Genomic DNA, 17,054 nt, shown 5'->3' with positions numbered 1-17,054 from the left:
CGTGCCTTTTTTTTTGTTGTACCTATTCCAGATTGATAAAATTGGTCGCGGTTATCAGGGCGACCCATCCTCTGCACTCCTGGAACTTCTTGATCCAGAACAGAATTTTAACTTTCTGGATCATTATCTTGATGTGCCCGTTGACTTGTCAAAGGTATGTTTTGAGTTCCCTTGCTGTATGAACTTTTGCTCTGCTTTCTTGGACCTGCTGTAAAATTACTGAAATGGCAGCACTCTTTCTTGACATAGCTTCTAATTTTCAGCTGCCTGTTAATGCAAAGAGGCTGTGGCTTCACAGTATAAGGTACCTAAAATCCTGGAAACACTGGTACATACCCACCAATTCAGCTTATTCAATTGATAAATCAGCAAAATAAAGCCTCAGTAATAGTGCCATGAAACTAACATTGTCATGAAAACTCATCTGTTTCACTAATGTCCTTTTAGGGAAAGAAATCTGTCATCCTTAACTTGGTCTGGCATATGTCTGACTCAATCTATAGTAATGTGGTTCACTTTTGACATACCAATAGAAACCTTTTTCGATCAGTTTGTATGCTCCACACAAGACTCTATATACGTAATTTTTCCCATTGTCTTTCTTTGTTGAAATCTAAACTGCTGCCAGTGCTCAAGACTGGTTTTCTTTAACACTAACCGTAACTCCCCTTGTCAGCCGTTCTGCACTTCCTTTCCTGTTTTACTTCTGTGCCAGACAAGAATGAACAATTGTTGCAGTTCTTCCATGCACACTTTAAATGTTTATCATTGCCTGTCCACGATAAGATTTTTTAAGTAACAATCCCAATTTATCATGGCTGGCTTGTGCTTAGACCTTTAGTATCTTTAGAGAGCTCTGCACATTAAGACAGAAGATCTTGAAGTTTGCCCTTTTGACATTCTTAGTCCCTTTTCCATTATTTTGCAGTGTGACCCTGTTTGATTCTTCGCCTTGAACTCTCTGCCTATCATCTTTCTTATTTCCCAGTCGGTCTTTTGTTTTGGCTCTTGTTTTCCCTCATTCTATCTCCCCATATAGGTTCCCACTCTCTTCTCCTCCTCCTCCCCCCCCCCCCCCGTCATTTTTGTTTAAACCCTGCTCACTGCTGTAGCAAACTCTTTCCCCCAGGACATCAGCTCCAGTCCTGCCCAGATGCAACTCGGCCAACTTGTTCTGGGATAGGTAGGGCTAGGACCTGTACCAGTCCAATATCCAGGAATCTGAAACACTCCTCCTTCTACCATGTCTACAATCATGTATTCATCAATTATATTCTGCTATTTCTACTCTGACTAGTATTTGACACTGTTGGCAATCCTGAGATCATTTTTGGTGTCTGACTTTTTAAACTTCCTTCCTATCTCCCTACATTTTGCTTTAAGAGTCTCATCCCTTTTTTCACCCTGACCGCTAGCTGTTCACCTTCTTGCTCCAGAATTTAGATGCTTCAAGACATCCTTGATCCTAGCATCCGGAAGGCAGCATACCATCTTATTTGCAACCATAGAAAGGTCTGTCAGTTCCCCTTGAATCCCATCTTATTATAACCTTCCCACACTCACTCCACTTACACTATGGTTGGGTTTGCTGAAAGGGAGTAATGAACCTGGCTACTACAACTTCTGTCTTGAGGCCATTTCTCCACCCCCCCCCCCCCCCCCCAAAACAGAATCCAAAACAGTATATCTGTTTTGCATGGGGATGGCGAAAGAGGACTTCTGCACACCCTGCCCAGTCTGCTTTCTTTGCCTGGTGGTTATCCATTCCTTCCCTACTGATGGCATCTTGACTGAAGTGACCAGCTCTCTGCATGTGCTATCCACGATACACTCAGCCTTGTTGCTGCTGCACCTGGACATGTTCCTGGATACTTGCTGCACAAATTTTGGCCCTGGGCACTAGAACTGTCTGACTTCCCACAATGAGAAGGAGAAGCATACCATGGCTTTGCACTCTCCTTCTATGACTGTCCCCTTTAATTTAAACTATTAGATTGCTATTGAAGTCAAATACCACTGGACTATCTGCTAATTAGAGTCAACCACAAGTGACACATAAGCCAGATCAGGTAAGGATGGCAGATTCCTCTCCCTAAAGGACTACATCATTCTACTGTGACCATTAGGTTAAGACTTTTACTCCAAATTTTGCCATCTGCCATGGTAGGATGCAAACCCCCATATCTTCAGATGTTGGCCTGGAGTTCTGGATTATTAATCCAGTGACATTACCACTACACCAATGAACATATTTAACATAGTAAACGTGCAGTATATAGTATCTTGGGAAGCCATAATAAAACAGCCTTTTCCATATTTTCTGAAGAAGGGTTTTGGCCCGAAACATCAGCTTTCCTGCTCCTCTGATGCTGCTTGGCCTGCTGTGTTCATCCAGCTCTACACCCCTCAGCCTTTTCCATATGCTCTGACCCACCAAACAATGGAACAAAGTCTTCATTGTGCCAATATTTCTGAGTTTTGTGAGTGAGGTTATCAGCAATTGGTCAAATATTACCTAGGATTGCAGCTAAAATACTCCTGTGAACAGCTCCAATCTGTGAAATCATGCCCAGTGAGAATCTGGATAGGAGGGGAGAAAAAGGATATGTTGTAGACTGAGTTCTAATCCCATGTCTCTTTAATTTGTTAGGTACTTTTTATTTGCACTGCTAATGTGACTGAAACAATTCCAGAACCTCTCCGGGATCGAATGGAAATGATTAACGTGTCTGGTTATGTAGCACAGGAGAAGCTTGCAATTGCTGAGGTTTGTCTGTTCATTAAAAACAAATAGAATAGATCTGAAGAATTGTACTGTTTGAACATGATATCTTTCATATTCTGTGAAGGACTTGTGAATTATGAATGTGGGGCATAAGGGGGTGCCTTTTGAAAGTTGGATGCAAATAAATAATTTAGTGTATTCAAAGTTTCATTGTAATCTCATTCCAATTCTGAGGTGGTAGGTCATGAGTTTCAAATCCCACTTTTCATGTTTCAATTGGAAAATGTTGCAAATGCTGTTTTTTTTAGTTTAGACATTAATAGTTAAACCGTGTCTATCTGTTCAAAGAGATTATGATGGCACTAATCATAAGATGCTAAGAAATTCTGATAAATGCTGTCCAAGACGCTAGCATATAAATAATGCTATCAAAAATTGATAAATCAGTCATTCATGTCATCGCTGTTTGTGTGACGAATTAGTTGACGTGATTACCTACAAAAATGCACTTGCTGTTCTTCAAAATCCCTTTACAGTATTTTGTCTTTTGGTTGTCAACTTGGATTCTCACTTTATTGCAGCGTTATTTGGTTCCTCAAGCACTGAGTGCTTGTGGTCTGGACAAGGAGGGAGTACAGATTACATCTGAAGCACTCACTGTTCTCATTAAACAGTATTGCAGGGAAAGTGGAGTTCGCAATCTGCAAAAACAGGTGGAGAAGGTGAGTGCAGTATGGTTTTTAATATAAAAACCCCAACCTGGAGAGGGCTACTCCGTTTACAAAACAGTATATTCAATGTCACCTTTTTTTACACTCATTCGTGGGATGCAGGCATCATTGGTTAGGCTAGCATTTATTGCTTTTCTAAAAACTTACTTGGGGTGCCTGGGTATTGCTGGCTGGCCAGCATTAATTACCTGTTCCTAATTAGCCTTGAGAAGGTGATGATGATGAACTACTGCAGTCCATGTGCTGTGGGTTGACACTGTCACCAGGGAGGCAAGTCCAGTATTTCAATTCAGCGACAGTGAAGAATTGGTGATCTATTTCCAAGTCAAGGTGGTGAGTGCTTTGGAGGGGACCTTGCAGGTGATGGTGTTCCCATGTATCTGCTGCCCTGTTCTTCCAGATGGAAATAGTCCTGGGTTTGGAAGGTGTTCTCTGAGTATCTTAAGTGAATTTCTGCAGTGCATGTTGTAGATAACACACACTGCTCGTACGGAGTGTCGATAATGGAGGGTGTGGATGTAGTGCCAATCAAGCGGACTCCTTGGTCGTGGATGGTTTCAGCCGCCTTGAATGTTGTTGGAACTACATTCATCCAGGCTAGTGGGAAGCATTCCATCACACTCCTTAACTTGTGCCTTGTGAATAAATGGTGGACAGGTTTTAGGAGTCAGGCTGTGGGTTACATACCATAGTGTTCCTAACCTCTAACCTGCTCTTTTAGCTGTGTTTATGGCGCGAATCCAGTTGAGTTTCTGGTGAATGGTATTCCCCAGGATGTTTGATAGTGGGGGAATTCTGTGATGCTCAAGGGGTAGTGGTTTGATTGCCTGGCATTAATGTGGCATAAATGTCACTTGCCACTCATCAACCCAAGCCTGTATATTGCCCAGATTTTGTTGCATATGGGCATAGACTGTTTCAGTATCTGAGGAGTCTTGAATGGCGCTGAACATTGTGCAGTCATCAACGAACATCCCCAATTCTGACGTTATGGTGGAGGGGAAAGTCATTGAAGCAGCAAAGATGGTTGGGCCTAGAACAGTATCTGAGGAACTCCTGCAAATATGTCCTGGGGAATCAGTCTCAGCTCTTCTGTTCATGTTTGAATGAAGGCTGTAATGAGATCAAGAGCTGAGTGGCCTTGACAGAACCCAAAACTGGACTTCACTGAGCAAGTTATTACTAAGTATGTGCTGTTTGATAGCATTGTTGATTATGCCTTTTCTTTATTGATGATCAAGACTAAACTGATAAGGTGGTAATTGGCTGGGCTGGCTTTGACCTGCTTTTTGTGTAAGGAGATATCAGGACAAAGTTTTTAACACTTGGGGTAGATGCCAGTGTTGTAGAAAAGCTTGGCTAGGAGAGTGGCAAGTTCTGGAGCACACGTCTTCAGTACTGCTGCTGGAATGTTTTCTGGGCCCACAGCTTTTGTGGCATTTAGTGCCTCCAACCATTTTTTGATGTCACATGGACTGAATCAAATGGCTAATGGTGGGGACCACTGGAAGACGCAGATGGATTACCCACTCAGCACTTATGGCTGATGATTGGTACGAATGCTTTAGCTTTATCTTTTTGCACTGATATATTAAGTGGGCTCTTCTACTTCCATCATTTGAGGATGGGGATATCTGTGGAGCTGCCTACTCCAGGGAGTTGTTTGATTGTCCACCACCATTCATGACTGGATGTGGAAGGATTGCAGAGCTTAGATCTGATAGTTGGTTGTGGGATTACTTAGCTCTGTCAGTCACTTGTTGCTTATGGTGTTTATGTAAGTAGTTCTATTTAGAAGCTTCACCCAGGTTTAAAGCTCATTTCGAGCTATGCCCAGTGCTGCTCCTGGCATACCCACCCCCACATACAATCTCCACTGAACCAGGGTTGATCCCCTCCTCTCTATTTACCGTTGAGGAGGTGGTGATAAGCTGCCTCCTGTAATTATTACAATCCATGTGGTCTGGCATATTGCACTGTTACAGAGAGACTTCTGAGATTTTATCCCAGGGACAGTGAAGGAACAATGAAATAGTTCCATGTCAACATATTGTGACCTACAAGTAGTAGTATTCCCAAATATCTGCTGCTCCTGTGCTTCTAGGAGAGGAAGTTGTAAATTTTGAGGATGCTATCTAAGAAGCATCAACAAGTTATGCCAATGCATTTTGTAAATGGTACACACACTTCCATTGTGCATCAGTTTTGGAGGGAGTGAGTGTCAAAGATGTTGGATGTTGTGCCAATCAAGTGAACTGCTTTTGTGCTGGATATTGTCAAGTTTCTTGAGTATTACTGGAGCTGCAACCATGTTGGCAAGAGGAGTATATTCCATCACAATCCCAAATTGTACCTAATGTAGATGGTGGGCAAGCTCTACAGAGTCAGGAAGTAAGTTATTGTCTGCAGAATTTACAGACTCTGAACTACTCTCATTGCCACAGTATTTATAAGGCTAGCCCAGTTCTGTTTCTGGTCAATAGTGAGATTAGAGGATTCAATGAAGGTAATGTCATTGAATGTCGAGAGCTGCTGGCTGGATTTCCTCTTATTGGAGATATCTGCCTGGCAGTTGCATGACCTGCCATATTGGCCCAAGCTTAAATGTTGTCAGGTTTTGCTGCATTCAGACATGAATTGCTTCAATACCTCTAAAAGTTCTGAGTGGTACTGAATATTGTGCAATCAGTAGCTAACATCCCCAACTCTGATCTTCTCATTGAAGCAAACTTAAATGGTTCTTTATTTTGAAGGCAGTTTCCTTCACTTCCCCCTCTCGCGATCAGATCTATTGCCCACATTTGCACCAAGTCTGTAATGAGTTCAAGAGCCAAGTGACCTTGATGGAACCTAAACTGAGCATCAGGTTACCATTGAGTAAAAGCTGCTTGATAACACTGCCAATGATATCTTCCATCACTTTGAGGGCAGACTATTGGGGCACTGATTGGTGAGTTGCGTTTGCTTATTGTGGACAGATTATACCTAGGTAGTTTTTCACATTTTCACAGTTCATACTTGGATAATTTTTTCATATTGGTGCTATGTTATAACTGTACTGGAAAGGTTCAGCTAATGGCATGGGCAAGGTCTGGAGCGCAAGGCTTTGCAATGTATCCTGATCTCTAAACTGAGATTTCTTAAGCTGCATCAATCTCTTGTTTTTGATCCAGGCAGTGTCCTGAGAAATAAACCAGGACAAGTCATCTCCTGTTTTGAGTTGAAAAGGCCCTGTGTGTATACATGTTCTTTCTGTCTACAAAGAATAGGAGCTTGTGTATTAATATACAGCTTCAAGTGCACACAAGTATGCCATACTGAGTCCAATGATAACCAATTTAGGATCGATATAATTCCCTTTTTATGGTATTCTTGTAGGTTATTCAAAGTTTAAGACAAAAAGCTTCAATGTGTCTTTTTTGAGTAATACTCAAGTTCTGTGCTACCAAAACAGTTTTAGATTTAAAAATGAAATTATTAGATTGAAAGTGATTAGAGACAGAATTTATTGCTTTAAATTCTCCAGCTATTAATACCTGGAGGAAATAGCTCATGTCTTAAACATTAACTTTTAATATCATAGACATTGCTTAGTCATAATCAACACTTCTCAGCTTGTTGGTAGAATATTTACCATTGAAACTAAATTGTAACGGCGTGTTTCATCTGTATCTACTGTGCAGCATCGTGACATTCACTGCTTTAAAATAGTGATGCGCTGCATGGGATATTTTTGCAAATCTGATTACCCATGTTGGTAAAAGGGAATGCACATGTTTGTTTACACACATTGATATTGAATGAAAAGCAAATAAATTTAGTTTTGACATTATCTTTACAGTCACTATTGTTTGAAGGTTTTTAAGCTGTTCTTTAGAAAGTGGGTTGTTTGAGATTGGGGAGCTATAGTGAATTAGTTACTTAGAATCACACAGCACGAAAACAGACTCCCCAGTCCAACTCTCCATACTAATCAAGTTTCCCAACTAAATTAGCTGTGTTTGCCTACATTTGGCTAATATCCCCCTCAACCCTTCCTACTCATGTACCTGTTCAAATGTCTTTTAAATGTTGTAACTGTACCTGCATTCACCATTTCCTCTGCCAGTTCATTCCATTTACACACCACCCACTGTATTGAAAATATTGCCCGAGGTCCCTTTTTTAAATCTTCTCCCTCGCTCCTTTCTTTTAAAAAAAAAAGCCCCCTAATTTTTAACACCCCCACCTTAGGGAAAAGACCTTTGCACTTCATCTTATCTACACCCCTCAGGTTTTTATTAATTCACCCTTCAACTTCTGCTCCAGTGTAAAAAAAAATTCCAGCCAATCCAGTCTCTTATTATAACTCAAATCCTTTGGTCCCAGCAACATCCTGGTAAATCTCTTCTAAACTCTCCAATTTATTCATATCCTTCCTACAGCTGGTAATAACCAGGATCATACTTGCCCCTCGACAACATTTGGTTTGCTGCAAATATTCAAGGCTTTATATCCAAGACTGAAACAAGCCGCCAACAGAAGTAAAAACCTGCTTAAAAGAAATTTCCCAGTATATTTCAATAGATTACTAAACTAATCATTCTTCCACAGCTTTTACAGCTCTGGCCATAACTATGTAATTGGACTTGCACCTTACTTGCAGTTTTATGTTTTGTACTTTTTTTTCAGTTAATTGAACCTCTGCAGTCACAATTGATTTTTTTTCTCTGTAGGTACTTCGCAAGGCTGCTTATAAAATTGTACACAATGAGGCTGACACAGTAATGGTAACCCCTGAAAACCTGCAAGACTTTGTCGGAAAACCTATTTTCACAGTGGATAGGATGTATGATGTCACTCCTCCTGGCGTTGTAATGGGTTTGGCCTGGACAGCTCTGGGTAAATGGATGAGCTTTGGCATTGTTTTGACTCAAATCAACACATAGCTAATTTTAATCTCCTTCCATGTTGTTTCCTATTTGATTGTTCTAATGCTGTCTTGCATAGACTTTCATTTTTCAATCTCCATAAACTTGAGTTTGTCCAAATCTCTGCTGTCCTTGCCTTAATTCATTGTGTGTCCCATTTATCCATTAGCCTTGTACCTGTTGTCCTACATCAGTTTCAAATCCACAAACTTTTAAAGCCTGTCTGTGGCCTTGTACGTTCCTACACCTCTAACTTCTCTGTATCAAGTCAGTCTCTTTTGTCTTCAAAAGCCATGTTCTTCGGCATATAAGGTGCTGTTCATAGCTTGGTTCTCAAGCTCTCGTATTAGACTTGTAGGCATTATGTTGACGCCTCTTCAATTAAATGTTACCTTTTTCAGTTTAAAAAAATCAAACTGATAACTGTCACTAATGTCATGTGTAATTAAATGTAAAATTTTGCAATTTGCAGATTTCTTTTCTATTTTACAAATCCCAATCCTGGCTGGATAGCTGAACTTTTTTTAAGCAGCTGTTTGGGAATGCTTCACTATTAGAATTCATGGAATTTGATCTTGATTTGCAGCAACTGATAAAATCTATAATTTATTGACAAATAAAAGTCAGTACATTATGTTACGCAAGGCAGTAATTTATATTTCCAAACGTTATCATTTAGTTTACTGGTCAGAGTAGCAGATGTTGCTGACTATTTCTGTCAGCCACTTTAGCATTCAATCAATTTATATATGCTAAGGTGTCTTTGGCCTCTTCCGTATCTGACTATTCAAAACACTCTTCTTCACCAAAATCAATCATTGTTGTCCACACCAGCTGAATTTGAAATTAAGTTCAGTTGTGGATGGACATTTCCTACTGCTAATATTTTGCAATGGTATCCTGTTTTCTCCTCTGCTTCAAGCCAACAATTGTTGGTTTGAAGCAAAAGTCAACGTTACTCAACTCAGTTTCTTTTCCAAGTTCGTCCTAGAGCCTTTTCTGAAAAAAGGTAAGTTAAATTCTGCAGAGTGGAAATGTGGAAAACAAAACCAACCATGGGCCATTATTATATTTGAAAACTAGGTTATCCCTCTCTTGCAAATAATAGCAATTACTGGTGTGGCTGACAGGTTTCAGTTACTGATTAATCACAATCCCTGAGACTACCATCCTATTTTGATGGCAAGATCTTATCAAATGTGCAGCTAACATTTTAGAATTACTGAACCTACTGCACCACCAGCATCTGCAGGTTATCATTGATCAAAAATCTTCACTACACCAGCCTTATAACTACTGTAGCTACAAGAACAGGTCAAAATGCTGAGAATTCTCCAGAAAGTGTGTCCAAAGTCTGTCAACCATCTATGGCATAATTCAGGTGAAAGACAAAATACTGTCCACTTTCCTGTGAGTGCAGCTTCAGCACCATGCAGGACAAAGCAACCTGTTTGATGTGACATCCATTCTAACACCTTCAACTTTCGCTCCCTCTGTCACATTATGTTTGATTGTTTGAGTAACCAGTGCTGTAATATTCCAAGCTTTCTCTTGCTGTGATATGTTTATTCCTTAGTATTTCAAAATACCTTTTACTTTTTGCATAATCTTCAACTTGTATTTCTCTCTATTCATATTTTCTTGCCTGCATATCTAAAGTATCCAAATCCTTCTGAGTTTGTCAAATTTAATTCTCATCATTTTACTTTAAATACCAGGTAATGTGGGGAAAAAATTAACTTTCCTCCTCCATGTTACTGTTCTTGTTTGATCAAATTTAATTAATCGCTCTCGAGAATCTCTAGCAGATTTGCAGTAAAAGTTGAAATAATACATACTTGAAGACTGAAATCACAGAATCCTAAGCACATCTTGTTGTATGTTGATTCTGATCCTTTATTTGGGCTGCCTGTATAATCGCTTAATGCAGGAGTAGGTGGGAACAAATGGTCGTTTTGAAATGATTGATTAGATAACTGTGTAGAGATAGATTCTCCAGCATCTGCAGTTCCTACTGAGATAACCAGGTGTAGAGCTGGATGAACACAGCAGGCCATGCAGCATCAGAGGAGCAGGAAAGCTGATGTTTCGGGCCTAGACCCTTGTTCAGAAAAGAAGGGTCTAGGCCCGAAACGCCAGCTTTCCTGCTCCTCTGATGCTGAATGGCCTGCTATGTTCATCCAGCTCTACACCTTGTTATCTCACAGAACTGTGTAAACTGGTTACATTCATCCTTTCTCTCAATGCACAAAATTAATAGCTGTTCCATCCATGTGGGATTCATGTCTGAATTGTGTGGTTAAGGTTAGCAGACCTGCTACCTTACTGCTATCACTGATCCTCAGATAATCACTGGAAATAAAGACTAGGCTTGGGTGTACTTTTTTGATTTCCATTTCCCACTGTCCAGAATTTAACTTAGCTTTTTCCAGAATAGACTCCAGAGGGATCTTGGCAAAGTAACTTAGTTGAGTAACGTTGACTTTACTTCAAATTTCATAATACATCTGCAGTCAACATGAAAGTCATAAGTCATTCATTATGTTTTAGTACTTAAAATGTAAATATCTGCAGTTTCTCTTGCCCTCTTAAGAGGAACTAGGGAGAAAATAAAAATAGTTTTTGTTGTACGATACAAAAATATCTAAATTAACCATTTGATCTCACAATCAGGCGGGTCAACTCTCTTTGTTGAAACCTGTCTTCGTCGACCAAGGGACAAGGAAAGTAAAGAAGGCTCTCTTGAAATGACCGGTCAGCTGGGAGATGTGATGAAGGAAAGTGCGAAAATTGCCTATACGTTTGCAAGGGCTTTTCTCATGCAGAAAGATGCTGCTAATGATTTCTTGACTCAATCCCACATTCACATCCATGTGCCTGAGGTAAGGTTTGGGCACATTGTTTGAGAATCTTTAATAATTCACATTCATGTGGCTCATTGATAAATTCATTGATGCCAGAATGAAAAAAGCACCATCTTGTTTAATCGGTTAGATTTTAACCCAGTATTTAGTTGCTGTTGGATCCCCAAGATGTTTTGGTCCAAGCAGCCAAGGAACTCTTTGTTCTGACACACTCTGTATAGCTTAATAACTTCTGGCAGATTACCTAATCTTTCACAATGCAGATGTACCTCTGATAATTGTATTTCCTCCCCCTCCACTCTCCTGATTGTTCCAATTCATAAAATACCCCATTACTTCTGTATTTCCAGCCCTGCAGTGCAACTTAACTGTATTCATTCCTTTTCTCCTCCCCTACTTTTTTCACAGAAAAACTACATGTATATTTAATATCAGTCATCTTTTGAAATAGAAGTGGAAAAAATTAAAGAGAATATTCACACTCTGTATCTCCCAGCTGCCTGCATAGTTAATCGTTAAATACACATTTACAACAGACTGTTGTCTGGTATGGCCTTAACCATTTAATATTTTCAATGAAGAACTGAATTGGCAGTATCATGGAGTTATAGAGATGTACAGCATGGAAACAGATGCTTCGGTCCAGATGTTCTAAATTGATCTTGTCTCATTTGGCCCATTTCCCTCTAAATCCTTCCTATTCATGTACCTATCCAGATGCCTTTTAAATGTTGTACCAGCTCCTCCACTTACTCTGACAGCTCATTCCATACACGCACCGCCCTCTGTGCGAAAAGGTTGCTCCTTAGGTCCTTTTTAAATCTATCCCCTCTCGCCTTAAACCTCCGCTTTCTAATTTCTAACTGTGTTCCCCTACCCCAGGGAAAAGACCTTGGCTATCCACTGTATCCATGCCCCTCATGATCTTAAACCTCGATAACATCATCCCTCAGCCTCCAACACTCCAGGGAAAATAGTCCCAGCTTATTCAGTCTCTCCCTATAGCTTGAAGCCTTCAACCCTGGCAATATTCTTGTAAATGTTTTCTGAACCCTTTCAAATTTCATAACATCCTTCCTACAGCAGAGAGGCCAGAATTGAATGCAGTGTTCCAAAAGTGACCTGATCAGTGTCCTCGACAGCCACAGCATGACATCCCAACTTCTATACTCAGTGCACTGACCAATTAATGCAAGCGTACGAAATGCTGCCTTCAATACCCTGTCTACCTGCAGCTCCGCTTTGAAGGAACTATGAACTTGCACCCCAAGGTCTCTTTGTTTGGCAACACTTTGCAGGACCTTGCCATTAAGTATATAAGTCCTGCCCTGATTTGCCTTACCAAAATGCAGTGCTTCACATTTATCGAAATTTTAAACTCCATCAGCCCCTCCTTGGTCATTTGCCCATTAAACAAGGACCTGTTGTACTCTGAGGCAACCTTCTTTGCTGCCCACTATACCTCCAACTTTGGTGTCATCTACAAACTTACTGACTGCCTTTCCTATATTTGCATCCAAATCATTTATACAAATAACAAAAAGCAGTGGGTCCAGCACCAATCCTTGTAGCACACTGGTGGCCAAAAGCCTCCAGTCCGAGAAACAACTTCCACCACTCTATCTCCTACTTTCGAGCCTATTTTGAATCCAGATGGCTAGCTCTCCCTGTATTCCATATGATCTAACCTTGCTAAACAGCCTACCATGCAAAACCTTGTCAAACACCTTGCTGAAGTACCTTCGTTCCAAAACAGATTTATTTTCTTTTACTAGTTTATTTATTAATTATATATTCAGCATTCTATTGTGTATGCTTCATTGTAAATATATGTATATAAAATTCAATCAGAACAAGAAATCTTCATTTTGAAGTTGTTGCATTCCTGAAAGTCAAGACTGCAGGCATCAATGTTAGTTAACTTCTGGCAAACATTTTTCGCTGTGAGAAAATGATTGAATTTCTGTGATGTGAATGTGCAGTACAGTGCATTCCTTGCTGAAATAACTTGCAAAACAAAATAATTACTGCATATAAAATAAATGCTATATAATTAATACTTGAGGACCTTTCTCAAAAGTAAACTGCTTTAAACCATTAAATTGAAACCGTTTGGATTCATAATGCCTACATTGATTTTTATTTTAACGGTTATTTATGAATTTTAAAATATACAAGCAATATAAATACTATGAATAAATGTTAGAAGCACATCCGCATAAAATTTTAGTTGACTAGACACTATCTAGTTATCGCAGCTGGTAAGTGCAAGCCAGATTACTTGCACTGACCAGCATCTGCCATGAAATAGAAGCTGGAGCCTCATTCCAAATTCAGAATGACAGGAAGAAAACAAAACTAATACCTGAAGTTTAAAGGTTCAAGAACTTAAAATTTTAAACTTCAAAGGATGGGAGCTGGGTGAAGAGAGACTGAGGTTGGAGGCAGGAACAGGAAAAGGCCAGGTGCAACTGATTGTGGGACCAGAAGAATGGCAAATATTCTTCAGAGCAGGCAAGCCTCATGGAAGGACAGTAGGAAACAATGTTAATTTGAAACTTAACATTAAACAAATCCTTGTGCCTATTTTTATTAAGGACTTTAAAGTGAAACAACTTGAAGTGAGCAATAGAAAGTTAGATCACATGGGATTCAGGGTGAGCTTGCTGATTGGATACAAAATTGGCTTGATGGCCCAAGACAGAGCATGGTGGTGGAGGTTTGTTTTTCAGACTGGAGGCCTGTGACCTGCAGTGTTCCAAAGGGATTGGTATTGGTTCCACTTTTGGTTTATGTAAACGATTCAGATGAGAATATAGGAGGTGTGGTTAGTGTGTTTGCAATGACACCAAAATATGTGTGACCTTTATAAAGGTTCATAAAACGGTCTTTTCCCTAGGGTTGGGAATTTCAAAACTAGGGGCATATTTTTAAGGTGAGAGGAGAAATTTTTAAAAAGACGAGAGGCACCTTCTTTTATACACAACATGGTTATTATGTGCAATGATCTGCCACAGGAAGTGATGGATGCAGGTACAATTACAGTATTTAAAAAAAAATTTGGATAATGCATGATTAGGAAAGGTTTGAAGAGATATGGGCCAAACGCAGGCAAGTGAGACCAGTGGGAAGCATGGACGGTGTGGAATAGTTGGACCGAAGGGTCTTTATCTATGCTGTATGACTCTGACTGTATGAATCATCTTTAACCAGACTCCCATTGAAGGTGCAGGACATAACACAACTTCCTATTAAACATCTACATCACTACATATACACAACACTCTTAGGTATATAGATACAACATGGCAAAATATGTATCTAATTCTGTCTACTAACACAGAGCTATGTAATTTGCATTAAGATGTAGAAATGACCGTGTTCTTCGCTTCATGTACCTACACCTCATCAAGTTGGTCAGCTCTCTATTCTTGTTCAAAAAAAATCATGAATATTTATTTGGACTTAACAGCTTACTAATACTCCATGCTTCCATAATAAAACTAATTCATTTGAATTGTTGATTGAATATTTGGAAGATAGGAACTTGTCTATCCTGCCATCCATTTTCCTGTCCTTTTTTCTGTTAAAAGTTCAAGCAGCTGATTATGTGCTGTTTTGAGAAAAAAAAATTCTATACAGAATTTCCTCCTTCCCAGCAATGTGAAATAGGTATTTACTAAGGAAGGAGACATCACTAAATAATTACAGGGGTGAGGAAGACAAAGATTGAAGTGCATTTCTATAACTTCCTAGTTTTAATCCAATTACCTGAGTGCAAACTCTTAATCTGAAGAATGCAATACAAATGATCCAGGACAATGAATCTCTGATTCTTGGAAAGTTAGAAGTATAAAACAGAAAAGGTAAAAATACTTGACAGATTGAGTAGTATCTGAGAAAGAAAGAAATATCACTTCTTTTTAGGATCAATGACCTTTCCTTCAAACTGGGGGAAACAAATAGAAATAAATCCATTTTAACCAAATTAACTTTGAGAAGGAGGGAAAAGGACGAAGAAATAAGTTTGTAACTGGGTGGAAGACAGGAGAGAATGTGCAGGCTAAAGCGACTTGGTAATGGGACAAGGGAGATGGTGGCACAGTGATGTTACTGGACTAATAATCTATTCATTTTAAGGGTAATTAGACACACAAGCAAATGCTGAGCTTGCCAATGACATCCATCACTTGTAAATAAAACCAAAAAGAAAAAAGGATACTCAACAAAACTCAGTTTTGTGATGTGAGTAGGTATGTTTCTTTTTAAAACCCTACTTTTTCCTAATCAACCTATTCAGAGATGTTATTACATGCCTGTTGAACTGGTGGAACTTGAACCTGGGCCTTTTGATCTATGGGCAGGGACACTATCACTGTGCCACAAGAGGACCCCTGTGAGTAGCTATGTACATCACCATGTTGATGCAGAGCATTTGTATTCTCTATCTTGGATAAGCAGTGAGCTTACTAAACACAGCAACTCAATAAAGTAATAGTACAGGAGACTTAACCATTACTTATGTTTTTGTTTCTCCAGGGTGCTACTCCTAAAGATGGTCCAAGTGCAGGCTGTACAATTGTAACTGCACTCCTATCTCTTGCAATGAATCAACCTGCACGGCAAAATTTGGCAATGACTGGAGAGGTGTCACTTACTGGAAAAATCCTACCTGTTGGTGGAATTAAGGAGAAGACCATTGCTGTAAGTTACTGTGAAACTTCTGAAACTGTAGAAACTAACCAATTAGGTACTGCTGTAAGCAGGAAAACCAAAGCCCTGTCTTAGACAAGCTGTTTCCTTTAAAAGTTGGGGCTTTCAGTAAACAGTAGGAAAGTGCAAAGACCATAAAAAGAACCTTTTTCAACTTTTGATTAATTTTAATAGCTTTACAAGCTAGAGAATTCCAAAATGCAGTAAGGGTAAAATTTATCCATAATCTTTGTCTAATCTGATAAGAAAGCAACTTCAGTTTTTGTTTACACTTTGAGGTGATGAGTCTGAAACTAGATTATTCTTCCCCCTATCTTGTGTGTTTGTATGCAATCTGAAATCTGAATACAGTTATTTTAAGAAAGCCATTGCAACAATTTCACTTCAGAAAAGATTTAACTTGAACTTTTTTTTCCCTCAGGCAAAGAGAGCTGGTGTTGATTGTATCATTTTACCAATGGAAAACAAGAAGGACTTTTGCGATCTACCAACATTTATTACAGAGGGTCTTGAAGTACATTTTGTTGAACATTACCAGGATGTGTACAGTACAGTGTTTCCAGATAAATGAGATTGAGCTGTGCACCCATAATAGAACTGACTTCAGCACATTTCTGGGAAGTGCATTCTGTAGAAGTAAAACCACATGCAACATGGAGGAGCTGTCTTAATGCTGCCGAATTGTCATGATTGCAAAGCCAATGAAACATATTTGACCAGATACTTGGTCATTTTACTAAAGTATTGTTGTAACCAATCCTGACATCATATCGTCAGTTAATTGATGGATTTTGATTTAAATAAACTTTATTAAGTAATTTTGGAATGTATTGAAATCATGGAAACTTAATGGACTTGTCAGGAGTTATTTGAATAAATCAGCCAGGGTGATGGCACAGTCAAGTGTACCAGAAAGACTCTAAATCATGTACCTGTTTTGTGCTGTTAACTGGGCCATAGCTTGGCCACAGTATTTGGCAGTGGCATGACATAATTATTAAAATGAAAATTATATGCACGATTCTAATCCCAGTGATCCATTAATCCATACCAAAGCTGGATCTTGGCTGAAATACTTTTTCAGTGAAATCCCACATGAGTATTCATTGGC

The 17,054-nt window shown here is 39.3% G+C and overlaps 1 protein-coding gene across 2 annotated transcripts in view; it reads left to right on the top strand.

Moving 5' to 3' along the window:
* lonp1 (lon peptidase 1, mitochondrial) overlaps positions 1 to 16,761 on the top strand; it is a 40,644-nt gene extending 23,883 nt beyond the window's left edge. For both annotated transcript variants that reach the window (XM_048560029.2, XM_048560030.2), the window contains exons 12-18: positions 32 to 154; positions 2,651 to 2,767; positions 3,307 to 3,447; positions 8,172 to 8,337; positions 11,040 to 11,248; positions 15,770 to 15,934; positions 16,365 to 16,761. In XM_048560029.2, the coding sequence (XP_048415986.1) occupies positions 32 to 154; positions 2,651 to 2,767; positions 3,307 to 3,447; positions 8,172 to 8,337; positions 11,040 to 11,248; positions 15,770 to 15,934; positions 16,365 to 16,514 (1,071 nt within the window). In that variant the 3' untranslated portion in view covers positions 16,515 to 16,761. The remainder of the gene's footprint in view (positions 1 to 31; positions 155 to 2,650; positions 2,768 to 3,306; positions 3,448 to 8,171; positions 8,338 to 11,039; positions 11,249 to 15,769; positions 15,935 to 16,364) is intronic.
* The last annotated feature ends 293 nt before the right edge of the window (positions 16,762 to 17,054 follow it).

Source organism: Stegostoma tigrinum, chromosome 30, assembly GCF_030684315.1.
Source record: "Stegostoma tigrinum isolate sSteTig4 chromosome 30, sSteTig4.hap1, whole genome shotgun sequence".
In the NCBI taxonomy this organism is placed as follows: Eukaryota; Metazoa; Chordata; class Chondrichthyes; order Orectolobiformes; family Stegostomatidae; genus Stegostoma; species Stegostoma tigrinum.
Note: the sequence above shows the minus strand (reverse complement) of the source record. Positions and strands in the feature narration are given on the sequence as shown.